The sequence below is a fragment of the Xenopus laevis genome, chromosome 8L (assembly GCF_017654675.1).
Source record: "Xenopus laevis strain J_2021 chromosome 8L, Xenopus_laevis_v10.1, whole genome shotgun sequence".
In the NCBI taxonomy this organism is placed as follows: domain Eukaryota; kingdom Metazoa; phylum Chordata; class Amphibia; order Anura; family Pipidae; genus Xenopus; species Xenopus laevis.
In genome coordinates, this window is record NC_054385.1 from 64,002,872 (window position 1) to 64,029,594 (window position 26,723).

The 26,723-nt window shown below is 40.5% G+C and overlaps 1 protein-coding gene across 8 annotated transcripts; it reads right to left on the reverse strand.

Moving 5' to 3' along the window:
• Positions 1–356: 356 nt before the first annotated feature.
• LOC100137644 (uncharacterized) lies at positions 357–26,640 on the reverse strand. Of its 8 annotated transcripts, NM_001114793.1 has the most exon segments (10): positions 357–706; positions 6,629–6,835; positions 8,128–8,271; positions 8,682–8,816; positions 9,437–9,532; positions 10,291–10,425; positions 10,629–10,724; positions 14,169–14,294; positions 25,883–26,064; positions 26,290–26,348. In NM_001114793.1, coding segments are annotated over 7 exon segments (897 nt in total). In that variant the 5' UTR covers positions 14,289–14,294; positions 25,883–26,064; positions 26,290–26,348; the 3' UTR covers positions 357–706; positions 6,629–6,664.
• Between the last annotated feature and the right edge of the window lie 83 nt (positions 26,641–26,723).

Consider the following 26,723-nt stretch of genomic DNA (forward strand, 5'->3'; position numbering starts at 1 on the left):
CACTATTTCTGTAAGATGTTGGGGCTGAGTGGCTGCAATAACAACTTCCCAGGCCCGGGCTTTTTTTTTCCGAAAAGGAAAAGAAGGAACAAACATTTCGGTATTTGACCGTGAATTCAGGTTTTCAAAAGTGTACCATAAGGAACATGGCAGATGGGACAATTCCCAGCTTTTTGCCATCCATGCGATTCACAGTTTGGCAACCAAACGCTCAAAATTGCCTCTGTATTGGTAAATAGCTGGATTCTGCTGTGCAATTGCGTTCAGGTGATTATCTCTTTATAAATGTGTTCCCTGACTATCAGTTTTGGCAAGATATAACACCGGGGCACTGTGGTCAAAGAGGACATTGTACAAAAAAAACAAAACATTTTTTATTACCACACAAAACAATTTAAAAAATATGTAAAAAGCAAACAGCAGCATTATGAAATCAACTACTGTGTCTGTGAGGTTACTCATATATAGTTGCACACATTTAAACCAGTAACATTGAAAAAAAAAGTACAATTTTACACAACTTAATTCCTCACTATAAAAGCAATCCTGACAACCTTTTTTACTATTGCATTACTGCTTCTAGTCAGTTTCCCTGAAACATTCACTAGGGAAATCACTGTGAATTTTCATTCCTTAACCCATAATCTGTTCAAGGTCCATTTGTGCCACTGGTTTTCTCATTCTTTTCCTCACTTGATCTTTCAACCTGCAAAATGATTGAACAGTGGCATTAATTAAAACTGTGAATAAGTATGGGCCTGTTTTATCAAAGTAACAGTTTTAAAAGTAAGACTACACATTTTTAGATCAAATATTTTCCTATAGACTTATATGCTGCTAACATAGATCAATAGGCAGATGAATTTCTCTGTTTAAATATATTAGAAAAAAGGTCTTTAAAATTATTACACACTGAGCAGTCTCATTTTTCGGGGATAGGCCAGAAAATGTCTGCTTTCATGTTTTCAGGTGACCTCTGCTGGGCTCCCCTTCATGTAGGCGAGCGGAGGCAAAAGCTGTACTTCTCAGTGCGGTTTTACTGAGGTCTGTAGCTGTGGTGAAGCATTTTTATTATTACTCCACAAAACCAGTTGCTTTAGAATTAGCACTACTATATACATCTTGAAATGTGTATGTTTCTATATAAGCTGTATAGCCCTGCTCTGCAATACAGGACTGTAATTTACTTCCAGTTCCAAACAACAAAGCAAAAGGAGTGTTTGTTAATAAAAGAGAAGGATATGCCATGACCACAACCAAATAGACATTGTGTCTCTCAAGAAACTTGAGAGGAAACTGAATTACCAGTAACCCCAAGCATCTTGTTGAGGACAAAAGCCCATAGGTCCTCTCAAAAGGAAACTTCCAGTAGGAAGTGAGGTATAGTACCAAGGCTCCAGAATGCCCTATTGTAATCCAGCTCCATCCAAAATTGTACACAGCATAGATATAATATCACAATGGCTTCAGATAGTGGATTTTGGTAAAAGTGTACAAGATGAGCCTTGCATAGTAATTCTACTAAAGACATGTTCCTCTCTTTCCATAACATGCTGATTGCCCTAACTGAATGAACTTTGATATAGATTTAACAAGTCCTTCCATTGGACACAGAAAATCATTGGAGGTTGAATGCATTTGAACTACCTCATTATAACAGATCCTGGGATGCCATGTGGTTTACTTATATAAATTATCCCTGAATCTTGTGTAGGATTTATTAGCATGGGGTTGTACAAACACCATTTTAAATTTCAGTTGAAAGAACAAGTTTGTGGTTCATGTGGAGGTCAACAGGTCCACCTCTGTCCAGCCCCATATCATAGAAGGCCAAGCAACCTGGTATAGAAACTCACTACTATGGAGGGAGTCTCCATAGTAGTGAGTTTCTATACCAGGTTGCTTGGCCTTCTATGATATTTTGGCTAACAAAATCGGACAAGATTTCTACAACTTCAGGGATGGCAGCAACAAAGTTTCTGCTCACTCTGAGTAAAAGACGGTTAATTAAATAGGCTGTGCAAAATAAAAAATGTTTCTAATATAGTTAGTTTACCAAAAATGTAATGCATAAAGGCTGGAGTGACTGGATGTGTAACATAATAGCCAGAATACTACTTTCTGCTTTGCACCTCTCTTGGTTTCCACTTATTGGTTACCAGGCAGTAACCAAAATTTAATTCCTGAACCAAGCGTGTATATAATTTTTTTTAATACATTTTTTTGAACAGGTATTCTTTTTATTGAATTTTTAACATGAGGGGGAGGGATACAGAAGGAATAGGGGGAGAAGGAGGGTGTACAGCCGCAGTTGTGTCCAACCATTAAGTTACTGACATATACATTTAAACATAACATGAAATCTTAATTATTTTTATTTGTACATCATTGAAACATTAGCAGGTGTGCTTCCAACCAAGAACCCCAGATTTTGTCAAATTTACCAGGTTGTCCCCTGGCCTCATAGGTAAGTTTAATGAGTGGTAGCATTTTGTTGACATATTTAACCCAGGCTCCTTTCTTGGGAGGAAGGGAGGCCATCCATTGCATCAGTATCAGGTTTTTTTTGTCATAAAAGAGCAGGGACCATATCAGTGTCCTCTCATGATTTGTAGGAAACAGGTCAGCCCCAATAAACATACCTCTGTGGAGTGAATGGAAGGGAGAACTAGTGTGTCCACCAGATATTTTGTTAGCTTAGTCCAGTATATCTGAATCATGGGGCATGCCCATATCATGTGCCATTAGGACCCATCTCTGTCTCCACACCTTTTACATATAGCTAAGGGAATTTGTCTCATTCGGAGTAGTCTATTCGGGTTAGATACATTCTCAGGAGAAAATTGTATTGGATTAATTTATCCCTTGAACTGATATATCTTGTCAGTGGCTTGCTTCCTCTGGTCTCCATTCAGACCAGGGATATCCTATTGCCACCTACTGAAAGCTGCTTGGAACGGGGCTGTGGTTGTAGATCGGATCAGTGACTAGAAGATTGAAACCATTTTGCAGATACCCTCCTTTCCTAGTTGTATTGGGGGTTCCATTAGGGTCAGTTCCCTAGGACCATATTGTGCTCTAAAAATGTGTTGCAATTGCAAATATCTGTACATAGGTAGATACGGTGCGTATATATTGTCTCTCAGGACTGTCATGTCCACAAACCTTGAGTTCACCACAATGTTGCTTAGGTATTTAACCTTATTTCCCCCCTAGCACCGCATGCACGAAAATGTTGCAAGTTGGAGTTCATCCATAAAGACATCCATAAAGACAGTGCTGGCGTAAGTATGGGGGGCTCTATTCTTGCTATTTTAAGTGTGGCTTGCCATGCTACATATGGAGTCCTCATACATGGCAGGTGGTTCTGATAGTCTGTGGGCTTCCTATATATGTGATTTCTTAAGGCTTCTAGTGAGCCTAGGAACCTTGCCTGGAGTGGCACCTTGGGGTTGTCCAAGTCTTGATGTAACTAAGCTGAGCTGCCAAATAATAGTAATATAGATTCGGTAGGCCCAGTCCTCTTTTATCCAGGGGCGGCAGAAAATTCTGGGAAAAGGAAATTTTGGGAAATTCTGGGAAAGGAAATTTTTATTATTCCATAAAAATGATCGTATCAGGGCCTGTATTGAATCATATGTTTGCTTAGTGATTGGTGTTGGCGAATTGTGAAATGTGTTTTAGGAGAAACACCATCTTTATGATATTAAACCTTTTAAGAATAAAAGAATCCATATAGCTAAGAATTACTTAAACCCCCTGTAGATAAAGCAGGAAGTTGTTGGCATATATGGATATCCTTTCTTCCATAGGGCCATATGATAGTCCTGTCAGCTGGGTGGATTGTCTTATCTGAATGGCTAGCGGATCAATTGCGAATGCAAATAACAGCAGGGACAGAGGGTAGCCCTGTCTGGGTAATGTATTCAATTACCTTGATCTGGGCTGTAAGATTGTTGTAGAGAAGTTTAAGCCATTTTATGAAGTGTTCACCAAAATGGAAGACGATTACCCTGGATCTGATATTATCATGGGGGACCTGACAATTATAGTAAAGTCTCCTTAGTGGAGCGCTTTTGCATACACCTTTGGGTGAATAAGTTAAATGATCACAGTTTTAAGTCTGTTGCCCGGCACCTTTGCTAAGATTTTTGCATCTACATTGATCAATGATATGGGGCAGTACGATTCGCATAGTTCTGGTTCCTTCCTTGTGAATTAAAGCAAAAAGGGCATTAGCTAAGGAGTGTGGTAGGGTCCCTTGGTTGTTAGCTTGGGTTTTGATTCTGCATGTGCCTGCCGCCTAGTGCCCTGTACAACTTTATAGGTAGACTGTCGTGGGCCAGGAGCTTTGGAGGATGCCATTGCGACTATTGCCTCTTGGGCTATCTAACATGGCTGCAGATGTTGGATGCAGTTTGCGAATCGGTATAGTGTTAAGAAATTCTGCTAGCTGTTGGGGTGAGTACTAGGCCTGGGATTGATAAAGTGCAGCATAGTAATCTGCAAATCTAAGAGATCTCTCTCTGGGGTCTATAATCTCCTCTTCTGAGTTTGATAGCATCCTGTGTATTATTGTTCAGGGGTGGATACATTGGATGGGTAAGCCAACAGTCTACCGGTTTTCTCCCCTTGTTTGAAGCCCCCTAAGATGCATACAACAGTTTCTTTTGAGTGAGTTCAGTCAATTTACATTTTAGCCTAGTTTGGGCTTGAACTAAGTAGCAATGGGTTTCTACTGTAGGTCCTGCCACGTGGGCTGCCTCTGCCTCCTCTACTGCCTCTATTGCCGAGGCGACCTCCTGTTTAGTTCTAGCTCTTACTAAATTGATTGTTTGGATAAGTGCACCCCTGGCCACTGCTTTAAAGGCATCCCACATTACTGGAGGGGAGTTGCAGTATCTTTGTTCTCTTCCAAGTATAGTTCTGCAGTTCGAGGAACCTTTTCAGCTATCTCCTCCTGGGTAAGCCACAGGGGACTCCGCCTCCATCTCTGGGAGCCCTGATGTATATATGGGCGGAGGGCAATAAGGGGGTAGTGATCCGATATGGACCTGTCATCATAGTGGCTATCAACCACCTTAGGGGCCATATCGGAAGAGACCAGATCAATTCTTGACAAGACCTGGTGGGTAACAGAATGACAGGAATATACCAGATAAGTGGGGTTTCTGACCCTCCAGCTGTCCTCTAGACCTAAGGAATCTGCCCAACTTTTAAGTTTGGTGGAGTTGTCTATTGAATTAATTTTATCTAGAGCTGGCTTCAGCCCTCTATTGAAGTCTCCCAGCCAGCACTGTGGGATGGGGGAAAAGCCACTGCTTTTTGCAGGATAAGGGCTAGAACCTCAGTGGCAAAAGGAGGCGGTATATATACATTCATCAGTATGCATTCAAACCTGAGTAATGTGCAGTGCAAAATAATATATCATCCATAATGATCTGAGTATATTTGGTGCACCACAAATAGGGTATTTTTAGTGGGTGAAAAAGGTAGTGTGGTACGCCTGTGCTACCCAGCCCCTTTTTAACGCAATTATCGTTTGACCTGTTAAATGTGTCTCTTGTCAACAAACGATCGCTGGGGACCACTGTTTGAGGGCAGTAAATAGGAGGGCCCACTTGATTATATTATTGATTTACATTCGCCATTTGCTTTATCTGGAAGAATGTTCAGATTTAACCTGTTGCTGTAGTGGGGGGAGAAGAGGAAGATAGGGGAGGGGAACCCCACTGAACCCAAACCCACCCTGTAAACTCATGTAAGCCTTGACCCCAACTGAAACTTTACAGCATCTGCTCGGGACGCGGTAACCATTTCAATTAAACTTGTAATATTTTTGTGTATCCTATTGCATCTCCAAGTCTTAACAAGTCCACATAATGGCCACTTGGACCTTGAATAGTGGGGCCAGTTGCCGTTAATCATGTCCATGGGGCAATGTCTCATAATGTGAATCAGAAGCCTTTAAGATTTATACTCAAGAACAGTTCCTTGAAGAGGCAATGCCACCTTGCGCAAGGTCTCTCTTACTGTGGCCTGTCGAGTGTGCAATCTATGGGTGACTTTTATAGCAGTGTCTTTCTCCTGCCTTGCTCGCTTTCTTATGGCCACCAATCGTTCAGGTAGAGTGGGGTATTAGGGACTTCGACAGGTCCGATTCGCCTTGTGGATATAGCCGGTTTTTCAGTAATGGATCGGCTGATTCAGAGAGCAGAGAAGATATGTCTGCCTACATCTGGGGTTTAACCACGCCCCGAGTATATATTTTTTAGTTTTAATATTGGTGTGTAGGCACCCATCTCAGGTCATTTTGCGTGGTTATGTGTTTTCAGAAAGAGCCAGTGCTGCACTTTGGAACTGCAATCGGTTCTCCTATTCAGTGTAACTGAAGGAGTCTCAGGGATTAATTATATCTTACTTTGGATCAAGTGCAATGTACTATTTTATTATTACAGAGAAAAAAAACAGAAATCAGTTTTAAAAATTTTGATTATTTGGATAAATGGAATCTATAGGAGACAGCCTTTCCATAATTCAGAGCTTTCTGGTTAACGGGTTTCCAGATAACAGATCCAATACCTGGATCTATACATTTACTATATATGCATATAGTAAATATACTCACAATTTTAAGCCAGCTAGCATTTCACACGCATAATTGTCATTGGTTGATCTCTATGCTTCTCACCACATCATTGGGTCCAGCTGATGATATCCGAACAATCTTTGGCCTTCCTCTGGGCCTTTTGGGAGTTAAAGTTGGAAGATGCAGTAAATGCTTCCTTGGACGCCCTCTCTTCTGTACACACAAGCTTCCCATACTGGCAGCAAGCTATAAAAAATGGGTAAATAAATAGGCTGTGCAAAATAAAAAATGTTTCTAATAAAGTTAGTTAGCCAAAAATTAACCAAAATGTAATTCCCGAACCAACAAGTATATATTTTTTAGCTTACGCTCCCAAAATTACCAACATATGGAAGTTAATTTAGCCCATCTACTAGAAGAGAGCAGGAAGGTGGGACTGGAAATAAACTGCAAGAAAACCAAAGAGATGCGATTAAACAGCAAGGTAGACCCCAAGCAGAAGTTCCAGGTCCATGAGAAATACATAGAAACTGTGACGGAGTTCCAGTATTTGGGCAGCCTGATGACCATGGATGGTGGTGCCAGTGCTGATACCAAAAGCCAAATGCGCCGAATGTCACGAAGTTTTCCGATTTCACTTCGTGACATTCGGCGCATGCGCAGTAGAGCCGTACCGGTACCTGTTCCTACTGCGCATGCGCCAGAAGACGCCGGTCAGAGCAGGAAGAAGACGCGCGTGGGAGAAGATGGCGACTGCGAACTCCGTGGACAGGACCTGCGCAGAGGGGTGAGTAAAAAGTTAGGGGCATTTGCCCAGGGGGACAGGTAGGCCAGGGGGGAGGAGGGAGGGGGGGCAGCACAGGGGAGGGGGGAGGGGGGGCAGCACAGGGGAGGGGGGGAGGGGTTTAGCGCCCTGGGGGTTTCTTTCTCCTTTAAAGTGGAATCCTCAAGGCAGCAGGAAAAGAGGAAGACCAAAGACAACTTGGAGACGAAGTGTGGAAGAGGAAATAAGAAAGCCGGGACATCATGGACTGAGATAGAAAAAATCGCCCAGGACAGAAACCGGTGGCACACATTTGTTGAGGCCCTTTGCTCCAGTGGGAGACACAGGATTAAATGAATGAATGAATATTGGTGTGTAGGCAGCCATATCAGGTCATTTTGCCTGGTCGTGTGCTGTCAGAAAGAGCCAGTGCTGCACTTTGGAACTGCAAATGTTTCTCCTATTCAGTGTAGCTGAAGGAGTCGCATGGATTAATTATATCTTAGTTTGGATCAAGTACAATGTACTGTTTTATTATTACAGAGAAAAAAAGGAAATCATATTTAAAAATTTGGATTATTTGGATAAAATGGAATCTATAGGAGACAGCCTTTCCTTAATTTAGAGCTTTCTGGTTAACGGGTTTCCAGATAACAGATCCCATACCTGGATCTACATATTTACTATATATGCATATAGTAAATATATTCACAGTTTTAAGCCAGCTAGCATTTCACGCGCATAATTGTCATTGGTTGATCTCTATGCTTCTCACCACATCATTGGGTCCAGCTGATGATATCCGAACAATCTTTGGCCTTCCTCTGGGCCTTTTGGGAGTTAAAGTTGGAAGATGCAGTAAATGCTTCCTTGGACGCCCCCTCTTCTGTACACACGAGCTTCCCATACTGACAGCAAGCTATAAAAAATTTATTTTAAAAATAATTAAATATTGAAATATATAAATCTTTAAATTGCAAATAAATAAATGGCTAAAAAACAAAACAGGTTCTTGCAAGTGACACATTAGTATGTGAAATAGAAACATATCGAAGTGAAAAATGCAGAGTGCAGAATGCATATGAAGAACACATGTCAAAATAATGAGGGTTCCAATTCTGAAACACCAAATTAATTATCCAAAGCAATACTGAACCATAGCTTAATACTGCAATTCTGCAATTTCGTTTCGTTCTTTGTTTGTCTATTTAATAATTACATTTTTATTAATCAACTGGAAACTTTATCATGTAAAGACTGGGTGCATCAGCCAGCAAAACACATTATAAAGCAGCAGAGAATGTAAAATGACCTCAAATAATCACATACCTTTTTTGCAGAAGGGACTTTATTCAAACTTCCTTTAGGCCTCCCTCTTGGCCTTTTGGGAACCACAGTACCATTTGTCTCGACTGGTTTTCTGGGTCTCCCTCGTCCCATTTTTGGAGCTCCAGGTGTTCGATTCTGGGGGAATTAATAGACTGGCTTTTACTAGTCAGGAAAGTAAAACATGTATATAGTGTATAATGTCATAATGAAAGGTAATATGCTGAGGATTTAGGGACAGATGAAAAGCTATGTGGATTTCTTTGGGTATAGCGTAACCACAGTCTCCTGGGTTACCCTTTTGTTCCGACTCCGTATTCCTGTTTCTCCTCAGGTAGAAATTCACAATATCAAAGTCCTTATAATTCAGCGCTAAAAACGCTTGCTACGTACAAGCAGCATCTCCCTGCGAGTTGTGTGGATCAAACCTGTTGGATTACAGGAGCTTCCCAGGAACTTTTAAACAAAGATCTCCCCCGAGACCTGCTACTAACACCGCAGTAACAGGATGAAGCAACCTCTGACAGTCCAATCCTGACAGTCCCATACGGACTTTGATATTGTAAAAAGCTATGTGGCCAGGACTGGGAATAAATATAGGCCCTGGCATTCCAAAAACACAGAGGCCCAAACAGCCCACAACAGAGGTCTCTCTGGCATTTGCCATAACCCACAGATTGCCAGTCTGGGCTGTATGTTTCATTGGTTTAGTGCAGTAAAATTAACTTAATGTTAAATTAGCCAGGTACGTGTCTCACCTGCAGAGCAAACCAAGATGGGTATTTGTTTTTGCTCCCTTTAGGTCTTCCTCTCTTTCCTTTTGCTGTGTTCTGTTCACCACACTGTAATTCACCCTGCAGGGAAGTTAAGCAAAAATAAGCAAATGCTGATTGAGCCTTTAAGGAAAGGGGTTTTAGAACAGCAGAAATTGCTATTTAAAAAGATTTCTCTCATACTGGATATTTATTAACTTGTTTCATATGTTTGGTTTGCAACTTTAATAACCCTGGGTTGTTAAATAACAATCAATAGTACAGGAATAGGACATGTTATCCAGAATGCTTGCGACCTGGGGTTTTCCAGATAACAGAACTTTGCGTAATTTGGATCTCCATACCTTGAGTATGCTGAATATCTTTTAAAAATTAATGAAACCCAATAGAATTATTTTGCATCCAATACGGATTAATTATATCTTAGTTGGGATCAAGTACACACTACTGTTATATTGTTACAGAGAGAAATTAAAATTTTTTTTTTAAATTTTAATTGATTGTAATGGAGTATGGGAGATGGCTTTCCCATAATTCAGAGCTTTCTGGATAATGGATCCCATATGTGTAGAGCATTGGTTACACTTCACTTATCAAGGTTTAACCAACCGGGATTGGATATAGGACTACAGAGGAATAAGAAGGTTTGTGAGAGATAGTAACCAACCAATGTTCACTTCTAAGGCTTGCATACAAAAATTGTGAGGCCAGCGTATACAACAAAATGCTGTGTGCACAGTGGGGGTCTAACATATTGACGCCCCAATTGAGTTCAGTTTTTCTTGTCCTTTAAGAGATGAAAACGGCACAGACACAATATACACAAGGGTCTCACCAACCTTCACAGGAGAACTGCACAGTGCCTTTGTTGTGCTCTCTTTTTCTCCTTTAGGATATTCATTATCCAGTTCTTTTGGACATTGTGATGAGGTAGGAATGTTACTCTGCCATTTTCCATCACTGGCAGAAGAGATCTGCGAAAGTGCAACAGAATAATCAGTCAAAAAATATCAAGATTTTCTTATTAAAGGAGATCATACAGAACTATTTAACATCAAATTCTAAATTTAGGTTCCGTCTTGTTCTAGTTACTTTTAGTCTGGTCTACCTCTTCTGTTAAATCTAATCATATTTAGCTTAGTGCATTAAAATGAATGTAGCCTGGAACCTGTCTTACCTGCAGAGAAGACCAAGATGGGTATTTGTTTTTGTGCCCCTTAGGCCTTCCTCTATTTCTTTTTGCTGTGTTCTGTTCACCAGACTGTGACTCGTCCTGCAGTGAAGTTTAAGATGGCATCATGAATTTTTAAAATTTCTGCTGAAGATTATTATAACAAAAATAGGACAATGGTAATTTTCCTGTGAGTGACGGAACAACAGATCGATAAAACTTCAAAACATGGCAGCGTTTTCGGGCCACGCTGGGCCCTTTATCAAGGCTTGATAAAGGGCCCTGCGTAGCCCGAAACGTTGCCATGTTTTGAAGTCTACAATGATCCAATAAAATCACGTTGTGTATTCAATAAAAAGGATTTGTGTGCTACAGCAACTTTGGATTCTGTTGCAAATTGTTTTGGCCCTGAGCAGGGGGTATTATATGCTGTTTAGCACCAGACACCTGAAAAGGTATACGGAGTACAGGTGAGCGCTCTAACTTCTGTGTGGAACTACAGATTGATGTCTTGGGCCCCCTTTACTCACAACCTTGGGCCCTACATCATCCAGCACCAGCGTATGTGATGTAAATGTTAAGTGTTGGGAACGGGGAATAGAAGGATATGTGCCAGGTGTGGGGGGTTCTTATTGAACACCCTCTTGCTATGAGACCCTCTGTGACTGTAACTTCAAGTAAACGGATATGAAAAAAATAAATATTTCTGCACTACTGACTGCTCAATAACTTTTTTTTTAGATTTTGTTTCATGTTTTAATCTGTAGCAAATTTACCATAAGGTACAAGAAAAACCACCAAAATTCCATTGTAAAACAGGTTTGTCAGAAAACAATGGGCTGGAACAAGATGAAAGAAAAACATATTGAATCCTAGGCTGTGTGCAGTAGAGTAAAACTGAAATGTACACACAAAAAGGTGAACTTTTACACTACTGTGCTTGAGTGAAATTTTGCTGTTCTCAATTGATTTCTATGGGATTTTTGAAAGAGTATGTATCAAGCCACAAACTAAAGCTTGTAGCAGTTCATCAAAATTCCACCTTCTCTATGTGTATTTACTGGTATGGGATTTTTAGGGACATATGTACTGTATCTAACGGTGAAAGTGAAAGGTCACACTTTGCTTAATATGCCTGTAATAATCCTAAACAAGTGAAGAGAGAGCGGCAGAATTATGGTTTCCTAAGCGCAGGCTGTATGCTGTAAATCAGCAGAAAAGAAGATTGGTGAGTTACTGGGGGGCATCTTTAGAGGCACAGATTCTCACCTAAAGGGCTCTGGTCTGGTGGATATGGGCTGGTGGAGAAGCAATAGACGTGGCAGATTTATCGAGGGTCGAATTGAAAATTTAAATTTTTAAATTCGAATTTCGAGTTTATTTTAGTGTAATTCGACTAGTCCAAAGTCAATTTGAATTAAAAAAAAAAATTGAATTTTTAAATTTATCATGTACAGCCCCTTTAAGAATTTGAATTAACTATTCGCCATCTAAAATCCTGCTAAATAGTTTTTTTTAGCCTATGGAGGACCTTCTACAATCAATTTGGAGTCATTTGGTGGACTTTTGAAAGAAAAAAAAAGTAGTTTTTTTTTTTTTTTAACTATTTTGGTGAAAAAACTCAAATCGAATTGTATCAAATTCAACTTTAATTTGCAGCTCAATCCTATTCATCCGTTTTTTAAAAATAAATCTCGATTTTTTTTTTCCCGAATTTATGGGAGTTTTTGAGAGTGTTTAGAAACTCCCATAAACTCGAAATTCGACCCTTAACAAATCTGCCCCATAGTGTAGCATCTTTAGTTGAATTCTTCGTTACACTTTACCAAAGTATATGGTAATATAGAGACAAATGTTCATGGTTGATACATCATCTGCTGCAAGAACACCACTCTGTGTGACGATCTGAAGGTATTCTTTATTGATGAAAGGATTTTACCAGTATTCCAAATAAGAATCCTTTACTTGTTGCTCTACCGCAGTGATCCCCAACCAATGGCTCGTGAGCAACATGTTGTTTGGATGTTGCTCTCAGTGGCCTCATAGCAGGAGCTTATTTTTGAATTCCAGGCTTGGAGGCAAGTTTTAGTTGTATAAAAACCAGGTGCACTGCCAAACAGAGTCTCAATGAAGTCTTCCAGTCCATTTAGGGGCTACCAAATAACCAATCACAGCCCTTATTTGCCATCCCAATTAACTTTTTTATGCTTATATTGCTCCCCACCTCTTTTTACATTTGAATGTGGCTAACAGGTAAAAAAATGTTGGGGACCCCTGCTCTACAGTTTCCATTTCTATTCTCTTGAAGGTCAGGTAATGACAAAGTGTCTAGCAAGGTCCTATAGAAGCCTGTGCTTAGCCATTTAGCTCTCTAGCTTTGATCCAGTCAGCTTTTTATTTCCAGATGCTCCTATGTTCTTGCATCCATATCTTGGTTCATGTGCTATACCATTTGATTTCTTGTTTCTTTCATTCAGCCTGTATATTGGATTCTGCTGCCCTGACTTATGGCCTTTTTTTTTTATTAGCTCAGGCTCAGTCTGCCATTCCCTCACTATGAGTGGTTTCTATTTTCCCCACTTGGCCCCAATTACTGATGTTACTCAGAATATGAGCACCAACTCATCCATATTCTAGCTGGTTATTCGACACCCTAACAGTAAATTGGCCCCCAAAACCATTAATATTTGGAAAGTACACTTTTACAAGACATACTTCCTTGTAACACTGAAGGCTTTTGGAGCTCAGCTTTACTGGCAGTATACATAATGTCAGCTATTGATAATAGTTGCCAATATTCCACAGATGCTGCTGAGAAATGTATTAACTAATGTAGCAAATGGTGACAGTTCTGAGGCTGCACATGGAAAACACCAGGCACAAGAACATTAAACTTATAATATATATATATATATATATATATATATATATATATATATATATATATATATATATAAAAACAATTAAAAACAACTAAACTGAAAAAAAGGTGTTTTGATGGTAAACTAGCCATTAAAACATCTTTTTCTCCCAAATGTACTTAGTTCCAAAGACAACGAAGAGCTTGAAACCTAATATACATATGATTAATAAAGAATAATGTGGAACAATGCAGAATTAATTAAAATCATAAAATAAGCCAACCAAAATCAATCAAAGCAATTATTTATTTCAAAATCTCAGTTTAACTAGCTGTGAAGAAACAACAATGGGGGACTAAAAATAAATTCAGTCTCTTAAATGCAATAGAACATTTGTAAAAATAAAAAGAAATTAAGAAAGGGTCCTCACTCTCGTTACATTTGACAAACTTTAGTGAGATGTCATTTGATATATTAAAAAGCAGTAAATAAGTGCTTGTGTTTATACATTTATACAAATTATTGTTTATGTGTGTTGTCAAAAAAGTGTATGCATGTTAGTGTAATAGAATAAAAAGTAAGGTATACCTTACCTTGGTGTAGGTAGGCAGGCTGAAGATGCAGCCTGCCTACTTGTAATGGATTAAATAGTACAAAAGTACACATATTGACACACTTACAGTACCTTATGAAAGGATTCCATAACCTCAATTTCATTTAAGGGAAGCCTTCTTTTGACTTGATCAGATTTTTGCGGTTTTGCACTCTTCCTCTTTCTGCTGCTTTCTGAGTTTTGGGTACTCATCATTACCTACAAAAAACCCATAACAGATATAAAACAAATTATGTTATAGAGGCCTTCAAAAGCAGACTGATGACAATTTTCAAGCTTTACAAGTTCCTATATTGTGGCTGCAGCTTTGGATTCCTTCTTTGGTTTTGTTACATTTGTAACCAGTTGACAACGCTTGGCGCATCCCAACACTTTGGATTGTCTATTCAGGGAACTCTAAACTAAGGAAATGTAATACATACTCTATAGGTGTATGTTAAGCCACCCCCCAGGGATTATAATCATTTACCAGATACCCCAGCCAGTGCTCCTGTTGGAGGAAAACTCACCAAGAAGAAAGTAGAAGCAGGAAGATTTTTGCTCAGTGGTGTTTGCACAGAAGTGTGCCAGGCCTGTGAGGTTTGCTGCTAACAGGAGCATAGACATGAGGTATCAGGTAAGTGATCACTGAATTCATCAAGTTGTTAGGCACTTCACAGTGACTCTAGTTGCTTGGCTTCCCCAAGATGGCGTTCTTCTTCCCCAAGTACGCACCAGATTTCCTTTGGCAGTTTAGAAGATGGTTAAATATCTACTAAACTCTTAAAATGAATATTGCTAAAAATGCCATATTTTATATACTGAATTTATTTCACCAGTCTAAAGTTTCAGCTTCTCAATAGCAGCAATGATCCAGGACTTCAAACCTGTTACAGGGGGTCATCATCTTGGAAAGCGTCTGTGACATTCACATGCTCAGTGGGCTCTGAGCAGCTGTTGAGAAGCTAAACTTAGAAGTTGTCGCTAATTATCAAGCAGAAAATGAGGTTGACCTGTAATATAAGCTGATGATAAAAGTCACCCTGGTTTCTGTGCTGCCATGTAGTAATTATCTATATCAGCTTTATATTGTGACAGTTATATTCTATGGGTACTGTATATTGTGAGTGGGTCCCTAAGCTCAGGTAAGTGACAGCAACACAGAGCATGTGCAGTGAATCTGTAGAAAAGAAGATGAGGAGCTACTAGGGCATCTTTGGAGACACAGATCTTTACTGCTAAAGGGCGATGGTTGGCTAGGACTGGTACAGAAGCACAAAACATACCCTACTTCTTTAGTTAGGCTTTAGTTCTCCTTTAAATGCAGCCTGGCTATGGCCACCTATATAACTTGCCGTTGGTTTGCACAATTGCAGGGGGGTTGATATTTTTTTTTTTTTACTTATATTAGTGTTAGACTGGGTGTTTCAAACACATGTTGGACTGGCCAGGGTCTCATAGAATAGTGTTACTGCTTAGGATCACTGCTATATTCTGTATATCTATGTACAGGTTAGCTATTTTAGATGAGCCTTTACTCAATGCATTTCTATATATATAGGCACTCATGAGCCTACGCCTAGGGCAGAAGCTTTAGAGAAGTGGCCAATGGGTAAGAGCCCAACCTTGCAAACTTATGAAATGCAATGGTAGATCTGAGATGGAGAGGGGTACCACCTCCTCTGGTGATCGGCACATTTGCAGTGTGCATATTGTCTGTGCGTATACAATTCACCAAAGGGGAGGTTGATCCAGCCTGGTTCTTAGTGTGGTAGCAGATAAAAGTACAGCCCTAAGGGCTATTCCACACGGGGAGATAGCGACGCGTTTGCGGTCGCGGCGGCAAAGCGCTGCGACAGTCGCCGCGACCGGCGCAGGCGACAGTTTTGTATGGGCGCCTATGTAAAAACGCCTGTGCTAACCACACGAGGCGATGCGCTTTTCAACAGTCGCCTGAAAATGCCTCGCCAGGCTTTTTCAGGCGACTGTTGAAAAGCGCATCGCCTCGTGTGGTTAGCACAGGCGTTTTTACATAGGCGCCCATACAAAACTGTCGCCTGCGCCGGTCGCGGCGCTTTGTCGCCGCGACCGCAAACGCGTCGCTATCTCCCCGTGTGGACTAGCCCTTATACTATCCTATTTGTGTCCTGTGTGCTTAAAGGACCAGTAACATAAAAAAAAAAAAAATGTGTTTCTTTTTAGCAAAAAAAACCCCACAAAGACACAAAGAATTCAAAGTTTTAACTTTTAATTCGCAAAGCTTTTATTAAGAAATTACTTACCGATTCTCTGCTTGCACTCCTCTTCAGAAATGGTGAGAGGGTGTCGATCCATCCTGCGGCACTCGATTTCTCCTCCCTGTCTATCACCTATAGAAGGCAGGGAGGAGAAATCGAATGCCGTACAATGGATCGTCGCCCTGTGGCTGTTTCTGAAGAGGAGCGCAGAGAATCGGTAAGTAATTTCTTAATAAAAGTTTTGCTGGTCTTTTAAGATAAACGTTATAAATTATAACCTAATCTATTAAATATACTGTTCTATATAATACATACATACAAGTATATTATTAGTGTTAAATACATAATGAAGCTAGTGTGACAAGACTTTCGCAAGGAAGATTTATGAAAGTATTCATCATTCACATTAGCCTTACTCCCACTGAACTAGAAGCATATAGGTATGTATGTGTGTACATACAAATTCATGAATATATGGAAAAAGGAAAATAAGTACCTAGGTACTACAAAGTACAAAATGACAGCGCAGCATGGAATTATTAGTAACAAACGTTTCATACCAATAAGGAATAACATGCAATTCATTAGACTGTCATGTGTACTAATGTTTTGTATATCACGTGATTTATATACAGTCCAGAGTGGTAAACTATATAGGAAAAAGTTAATTTGGCATGGTTTTGGCTGAATTGCCTGTTATTCCTTATCTGTATTAAAACATTATTTATAAATGCCATACTGCAAACTTAAAATGTTAATCTTAGCAAAATATTAAAAAATAGAAAGCAATTGAAAGAAGTATTTTTTTCTGGTGTAGTATCTGACACGAACTGAACTCAAAAAGTGTTTTGAGTGCATTTTCACTTGCATTAATAATAATAATACTTTTATTAACTATACTTAGGTAAATATACATAAACAATTTGAACAAGTTTGTAAAAAAATGTCCACCTTTTGATAAACATGTCTCTTCAAGAACTTGGAAAATGTTTACAAAAAAATTATGTATCTGACAAGTTTATATATATAGATGTTTATTGAATTGCTTATAATTGCATTATTATGAATGTGAATATACACAGAGATTTTGGTGCAGGCATAGTTATTACACAAGGAAAACACTACTTATACTTACACAATTTTTATCTATATGAAATTCCCACTCTGCATGGGGAATCTATTATTATCACATGTCATTGACATCTAAAATGTATCATGTTACACATTTGCACACTAACCACTGTGCCATATCATGGATATAATGCAATTAGTTGAAAAAAGATGATTGACAACAAGACTGAATATGGAGAAATAAAGATGTAAACAATAGAAGCATACTGATACTTTACCTATTCAGAACAGCTACTCTCACGATTCAGAAATACCAGTGTCTCAATTCCTTCAAAGACCACAAGACACAGGTGCCCAGCTGTTGTAGGCTCTGTTCTCGCACATACAATCTCTTCCTCTGCCCTACAAAATCATCATTTCCTCTCCTCCCATTTTTTGTGGGGGGGGGGGCTTTAGAAGGCTCCTGTGCTTGTGACAACCGAGAAAGGCACAGCCCACTGATTGCTACACAGAAGATCCCTATGCAGAGGGGCACTGGTTTGATTTAAATATCTGGTTTGTGACAGTTCAGATCATTCCAAATTACACCCATATCACTGGCATGGGAAGTCAGACTTTGGACTCTAGACCCCGGCAAAATACTATCTCAACTGTACAACATAATTCAATCTTCTCAAACCTCCCCATTCAATAAAACCAAACAAAAATGGCTGTCATTTATTCCTTCACTAGAGGAGGACCAGTGGGAAGAGGCTACAGATAACTTGTACCCCAGCCTAATATCACTTAGAGACCGAATGTTTCAATTTAAAATGATCCATCAAATTTACATCACCCCACTAAGGCTTCAGGCTATGGGTAGATCAGAGGGTGCCAAATGCGTGAAATGCGGCAGGGGAGAGGCTGGATTCTTCCACTTGATATGGAACTGCCCTAGAGTGGCAACATACTGGTCAGAAGTAATACGATACACTAATATATCTCTATCCTTTACTGGAATTAAGTCCCCTGAGCTTTGTTTATTGGGTATTATAGATGAAGTAGTGCCCTTACAAAAATCCAGAACACTATTAAGATCTATTTTGTTCTATGCAAAAAAGCTAGTAATAATGAAATGGATGAACCCCAACCCCCCTACACTTCAGCAATGGATTGACCTCATAAATGGGACACTGCCTCTAATCAAATTGACTTACAATGCTAGAGGAACACCCTGGAAATTTGAGAAAATATGGGAACCTTGGTTAGAGGTCAACCCTCATGCACTCCAACCAGATGACTAGAGTGCTAGACTGGCCCAAAGTGTATGCTGATAACTGGTGAATATGTCACTTAATTTTTTCTGTATTGGAACTGTCATTAAACATAAAATAATTGAAACAGTAGTCATGCAAGTGACAAGCCTGTTGGTTTGCTTTATTTGTATATGTTGTTTGTTTTGAAAATGCAAAATAAAAACCTTTAAAAAAAAATATCTGGTTTGTGGCAAAAAAAATCTAAAGGATAGAAAAGTAGAAAGGAAATACAAAAGGAGCTTTCATGTGCAAGTTGCCATAAGATTAATGCCAGGATTCCGGCTGTTGGTAAAGCAGACAATTTAAAAAAGAAAACAATCCAAAGTAAAAACTGAAAGTAAATGTGTTCCAATTATAATCCTCCAGTCTCTCAGTGCTCGTCAAGGCTGCCACCTTTATGGTATTTTACCTGGCAAACCATAAAATGATACTTGGCCATGTTAATAATTATATACTGTAGTTCCTGTATTTTTCCCCCCAGAAATTGTCTCAGTTCTAGAGCTGAAATGTTACTGGACCGATTCTTATATACCACTACAAGCACCCCCCCCCCTTCATATATATATATATAGGACCTGGCCCGGACTGGCAATCTGTGGGTTTTATCAAATGCCAGAGGGGCTGCTATAAGGTGCCATAGACAGTCAGTATTTAGTGGGCTGGTGGGGGCTGTATGGGCCTCTGTGTACCTGAAATGCCAGGGCCTATTTTGATACTCAGTCCAGACCTGTATAGGACAGCAACCCAGTGTCCAGACCATTTTACAGTAGCCTACTTTATTGTAAATCACATAGCACACAGTAAATGTGGACTGGTGGTAAGGGGACTAGTGTAATCTGAAGACATAAAATCACCCTTGACACTGGTGTGCAACTGGGTAACACCAAATCTGCTTTCCATAAACACTTGATGCATACCTCCCAACTGTCGCGTTTTTAGAGGGACAGTCCTTCTTTTGACAGCTCAACCCGCACCTCATTTGTACTGGAAATCCCGTTTTTCACTGCACTGAACAGCTAGAAAAAGGAACAAAGTTTCTAACTAAAGCTGGCCATAGATGAATCCTCGTGAGGCGACTTCGAAAAACGAATCAGTGCATGTGATTAGCACCAGCGTTTTTTAATTTTAGCCGGCGCAGAATGAGGGAAGGCGTTTGGGGAGATTGACGAGGCAATTAGTTGCCAGGCGACCAAATCTCCTTAAAACGCCCAGTGTAGCCTGACCATAAAGGGCAATTCACCTTCATTAGCAAAACTATAATAAATGAAAAAAAACAAAAAAACACAGAAATATGTTCAAACTTTCATAACCTGCCAAAATGTGTAAAATGAACATAGTAATTAAGGGGGTGTGGCCACAAAAGCAGGCGTGGTCAAAAAATCGCTGCGATATGCACGATAACTTTTTTTGTCCCTCTTTTTATTTCCAAAATGTTGGGAGGTATGCTTGATGACACCCGAGCTGTACCAGTATAATCACTGTAGACATTACCAATGAGCACTCAATTCCAGATGTGTCAGTAGGATTACTAATAAATGTCCAATAAGCACTCCACTTACTCCATACATGCCAGTAAGACACTCCTGCTATTAAACCATTCCCCATGTTACAGACACACTATCCATGAATATATCAAATATAAATATATAAATGAACAGAGTGGCAATTTCATGTATTCCTCCAGAACTCATAGCAAGATGGTAAAGTGGAAATGCCTTGTATAAATACCCTAGAACTCATAGCAATATGGCACAGTGGCAATTTCTTGCATAAATACCCCAGAACATATAGCAGGATGGCACAGAGATTATTTCATATATAAGTACCCCCAGAACAAGTGGCAGATTTATTAAAGGCAAGTAAAGAGTTAATGGATTCACTGTGTGAGAAACACTAGGCAAACCTGTGCAAGGGATAATCTGATAAGGGAAGTGTCTGAAGGAAGCACCAGGCAGTACAATTAATAAAAGCAGTTTTACGGAACGCATTTTAGGACATCCGGCAGCGAAATACATCTCCTTCCTGCGATGTTCTTTGCCATCGGAATGGCGCATCGGTTGCTTTTACCGTCAAAATCTGCAATCACACCTCCGTCCTCTACCCTCCCTTCTCAGCCGTCAGTCATACGAACTCCGCCCTCAGCCTTCTGCCCTCTTCCTTTTACTCCACTTCCCTCCGCCCTCTTCCTTTTACTCCACTTCCCTCCGCCCTCTTCCTTTTACCCCACTTCCCTCCGCCCTCTTCCTTTTACCCCACTTCCCTCCGCCCTCTTTCCTCAGCACCCCCCCTCAGATATCTCTTTTCAGCCGACTGTCTTATCCATAGGTTTCTAAAGTGGTGAGTGAGGGCGGAAGGAAGGAAGAGGACGGAGGGCAGAAGGCAGAGGAATGAGGGAGGAGGATGGAGGGCTGAGGGCGGAGTTTGTATGACTAATGGCTGAGAATGGAGGGTAGAGGACGGAGGTGTGACTGCAGATTTGGACGATGAGTGACAGTAAAAGCAACCGATGCGCCATTCTGAAGGCATAGGACATCACATGAAGGCAAAGTTATTACGCTGCAGGATGTCCTAACAAGCATTCCGTACAGTTTACTGCTACAGTTCAGGGGGGAGTGGGAATCTGCATAGTAGTCATGCCAGACACCACCAATTTTTTTTCTCAGCCAAGTTCCTACAATTTCTGCTGCCTGCAAGAAGAGAATTACTTTCCTCCCCCTCACCAACAATGTCAAAAGTGTGGGGGCGGGAAATTCAAATAGCCGTTCTATTAACCACTCACTGCAGCTCTCCCGCTGCTGCCTGCTCTCTCTCTGTCTAACACAGTCGTCTGGCCTCCCATACCTCTCATCATGCTGTCTGGATCCCATCCCAACAGTCACTTGCGCTTTTATGGCCACTATCAGGACATGGGCTTTACACAGAGAGATCTAAAAAAGCAGCCTGCCCACAGCTCTGTACAGGTTTCTCCACACTGGCTCCCCATATGTTCTGGGAGTTGTAGTGCAGCAACATGGGTGGAGAATAAGAGTAAGCCTTATGGGAGCAGACATAACTTACTGTGCTTTGGGCCTCTCCTGCTGCCTGCCCAGCTACCTCGGTCCCTTAACTGTAAGTCTGTGCAAGGTCCCTGCGATAAAGTTCCTGCTCCCTTCCCCCTTGCTCCCTGCAGCAGCACATTCATTAGATCTGAATCTAATCCAGCCCCACCCACAGGCTGCCTATTTTTGTGCCGTTTTTCTCGGCTTCATTCAAGGCAGTGGAGGGAGAAACACACAGATGATCTGCAAATCACTCGCTTCTTGTGGAGAGAGGGCAGCAGCTGGGTAGGAGCACTGTCAGAATCTCCTCAGTACCTTATTTACACTCAGGCGCCATGGGCACCTAAATGATTGGCCGGCCCAGTGTCTGCACCCTGTCGCTGCCTCCAGAACAGAGATGGAAATCTCCAGCGAGTGCACCAACCATTACCCAAGTTTATAAAACCGGTTTGGGGAGGGAGGGGGGGGGGAGGTAGGGTTGCCACATTTTCTGGAAAAAAATACTGGCCTTCCTATATATTTATCTTTTTTCCCTATTAATAACATTGGGATTATCATTTTTACCGGCCAGGCCAGTAAAATACCAGCCAGGTGGCAACCCTAGGGGAAGGGAGCTCAGACACAGCAGGTACTTTTCAGCTATTGAATTTTTATACAATTATTTTTTTTAAGTCAGCAGTGGGCCCCCAAAATAAATGGGCCCTGAGCAGATGCCCCTTTTGCCTGCTTATTAAAGTGGCCCTGGGAGCTCTAGCATAATCGTACCACCACAGTTCAATGTAGAGCAAAGTGGTAGGCATGTTATCAAGGACAGGCTTAAAGTTCAGGTAAGCAACTATAGTCATGGGGTGTTTTACAAATTAATAACACCCCTATTATGTTGCTGTACTTAACAAGTTAGTACCTGCTGCTGTTATGCTTTATGTATTCTCACATCAAACACTTTGGGTAGTGCTGGCAATGCCACTGTGGCACTAGGGAAATCCATCTCCTGTCTTCTCAAATGTGTTGTTCACCTTGTTCATTTATTACAGACAGGGCTTGGTGGGCCCTGGGCAAAGAAATAACCAGTGGGCCCCTATACGCCTAGTGCGCCCAAATGTTTTTGTGTGTGAAACCATGCCCACTTTTTGGCCAACCCCCAAATACCACACCCAATTAAAAAAACATTATTAAGTCATGCCAGTATTAAATAGATAATCAGAATATTAACCACAGATCTGACAGTATACTACATTTACTACAAAAATTTATAATTAGCATATAAACCCTAGCTGTTCCAGTATAATCACTGTAGAAATGGCCAATGAGCAATCCATTGATCCCAGACAAGCAAGTAAGATCACTAAAACATGGCCAATGAACAAAAAGTCTCTGCAACATTGTCAGTGCTTGTGGCAGATTGGCAGTAAGGCAGAGCCAAGAGAAGCAACTCTGAGAAAACATAAATCTGATGCAGTAGTGAAATTGTGGAAGTGGAGCTCCATGTTCATTAAAGGGGTTGTTCACCTTTAAAATAACTTTTAGTATGATGTAGAGAGTGATATTCTGAGCACTATTTGCAATTGGTTTTCATTTTTTATTATTATTTGCGGCTTTTAATTATTAGCTTTTTATTCAGCACCTCTCCAGTTAGAAATTTCAACAGCTATCTGGTTGCTATGGTCCAAATGATCCTACTGACTAGGTAGTGGTTTCAATGAGAAACTGGAGTATTAAGTAAAAGATACCTAAATAAAAGATTAGTAATAAATACCAATAACAACAACATTTAGTATCTTAACAATACAGCCCATAGTACAATAGTTTATTTTAAAACCAGGTCAGAAGAAAAAGGTAAATAAATTAAAAACTATAAAAACTGAAGAATGAACACAGTAGCAGTTCCATGTATAAATAGCCCCAGAAATCATAGCAGGGTGGCATAGGGGCAATTTCATGTATAAATACCCCCAGAATTCACAGCCGGATGGTACAGGGGCAATTTCATGTATAAATACCTCCAGAATTCCCTATTATTAAAGCAGCCCTTATTACATATAGTTCACTTTCTTGTTCATGTCTTTGTGGTGTTCCAGTCTGGCAGCTCAGTAATCAAGGTGCAGACTCTGAACTGTTACAATTAGCCATGTTAGTGGATTCATTTCTCAGCAGCCAACATCCAGTAATGTAACTAGAGGGGGCGGTTCCTGGTGCAGAACGTGCAGCCAGGCCACCACCCAACCCCCTCCGTACATGATTTTTGGCCCGTAAAGTGCGGTGTACAATGTTTTTTGACAAACTTTGATAAAGGTCATTTAACTGCAAGATGACTCCAAGATGACTTTGAGCACTGTATAATTATTATATTACACAAGTTAAATTAAGTCATGTGACGTGATATTAATTAGCACTATTTATAATAGATTAGAACGATCAGTAGTATATCTGGATAAAATCAATCAACTAAAGGACGCCAAACTTTAATTTAAAGGATGAGAATCATTTCCGAAAATACTCATCAATTTAGACAACATCTTCTTCTCTAAAACCATCTCTAAGGTCTTTAATCTCATACCTAAAACAGTACCCTGCCCTAATAATCAATTTATTTAGTCTATTTACATCAGCTACCTTCAGTCGACTTCCCCAGCACACCACACCAAAAAACATAACACTAGCTACCACAGAATGAGAAAACATTAGCATCATTTCCTTGCAAACATTGAATGATCTTAATCTTCTAAGGAAGAAGTCTACTCATACCCTTCCTATAGAGTACCTCTGTGGTTTTTTTTTTAATTGATAAAATCACTTTTCAGAAGGATCTATTTTTCAGGTTAGTTATGGCTTGCGCATCATAAATAGGGTTGGTTTTTGGTCATAGAGCATAATGTTGTTTCAGTAAAATTCACAATCTCTGCAAAAAAGATGTTGTAGATTGTAAATTCTATAATTTGTGTTCAAAATCCCTCACATTGGACTGGAGGGTCGGAGACCCCCCTCCAGTCCCCGGTGTGGCCTCCTCCAGCCTCTGCGTCAACATCCCCTCCAGGCCCCCACGCGTACCTGTCCTGTACTTGTAATTGAAGCTGTGAGAGGCCAGATTAGGGGACAGCGAGGGCCGCAGATGGGTGCAGGTATGGGTCAGCTGGCCCACCGAGTTTTTACCCAGTGTCCCACCAGCCCAGTTTGACCCTAAAGCATTAAACTATTCAGTTGATTATATTATGTCATTAATATTAAGGATGTTTTATGTGGAGATTTTTGTCTCTTCTTAGCCTTCCTGTATTAACGGATTTGCATCTGGCCATAACTCTTGATTTGTATTGTAATACTGTAGTGGGACCGCAGAGGGCCTTGAAAGTCAAAGCTCCTTGGTCAAACTCTGGCAACAGTCTGGTAATGCAGAAACTGCACAAGGGGAAGTAAATGAGCAAATGAAAAAACTCAGGGTGCAGAGGTAGGAGGTGTGCAAAGAGAAGGAGGCAATGCATATATGGAAGAAAAGAAGGTGTCCAAGGCAAGGAAAGAACCAGTTTACAAGAAGTAGGATAACATTTTATATTTACTGCACTGTATCTAGGTTTGTCATATTTTCTATTAAACTTATTTGCAATCTTTCCTATCTTATGACATTGGTTTTATTGTCATCAAAGCCATTTTACTAGAAAGTGTAGCAACATATATATAGCTGACACATCTTAAAGGGGTGGTTCACCTTTAATTGTATAGATATATATATAGAAAAAATATATAAATTCAGCTGCTTCATCTCCCCAGAAGGCCAGGGATGGCAACAAGTCCCCTTATGTAGGGTGATTTTGACTGAAACAACCTTCTAAGATTCTGGCCTTACAATGTTTCAGGAGCCAGTAGTGTAAAACAGGCAAGGGTTCCAATCAGCGCCCCCCCCCATCCTATATTAGCATTTCCCAAGCGCCGCCATTGCACATATTAATTAGCCATCATTGCCCCCCGGACCCCAATGGGCCTTAGGCTAAGCCCCCATCTGTACCTGTGCCAGGCCCAAGCGCCGACATATGCCATTGCCCATATTAGCCATCAATAAATTGCCCCCCGGCTCCCAATGAACCTAACAGGCTAAAACCCCAGCCATCTGTACTTGTGCAAGCAGCAAGGAAACGCAACCACAATCAGTAATAAAAAAGTTTAGTCTCAGCCACCCTTAGTCAGCAGCAGCAGGTCTTCTGTGCCTCTTCAGCGTGAGCCGCGAATACTCCAATTCACAGGTTCTCTCTACTGCCCAGTCTTTGTAATGGCATCTTACGCACAGATGCGCCACAGTCTACAGAGCATGTGCGCCAGTGCCACTGTGCCAGCGTGTCATCAATCAACGTCTGTGACTCTCAAGTCCAGAGTACATGTAACGAGATGGGGTTGGGGTCAGGCGTTATATTCGGGATAATCACATTATTAAAGGCCAAGCATTACTCAAGGGTAAAAATGGAATTTAAAAAATAAAATAAAACAAAAATGAATGAGAAGTGCACCCCCCAACATATATGTCACTATTATTTTATCTCCTTTGGCTGTGCAGGTTAGTAAATATCACACCGACAATTCCACTCACCACAAAATAAACACAATAACACCGGCTCAGATGTTGACACTCAACTTTCCCAAGCAACGCTTCACCTCTGACCATTCCCTAATGGCAAGTAGGCGAACTTAACGCGTAGGCGTAGGGGACAAATGTATTTTCTTAGGGCTGTGGCATATGATCCAAAGAGAGGCTGGAAGCAATTAGGATCTAAACAGTGACACTATAAGTGGATAATTGCCGAAGTAAAGTATTTTGTTTCTATTTCCCCCGGGGGCAAACACAAAACAAGACCTTTAAAATTACCGGAAGCGCAGACATAGTGGTGCTCTCAAGGTACAAAATAACAACACCCGTCTAGCCGCGTTCGCCATTTTGTAACACACTTCTCGGAGGGTGAAATAGGGTCACAAAACATATAAGTTCCATCTTGCTACACCCATTCCTGTTGCATTGCTACATAA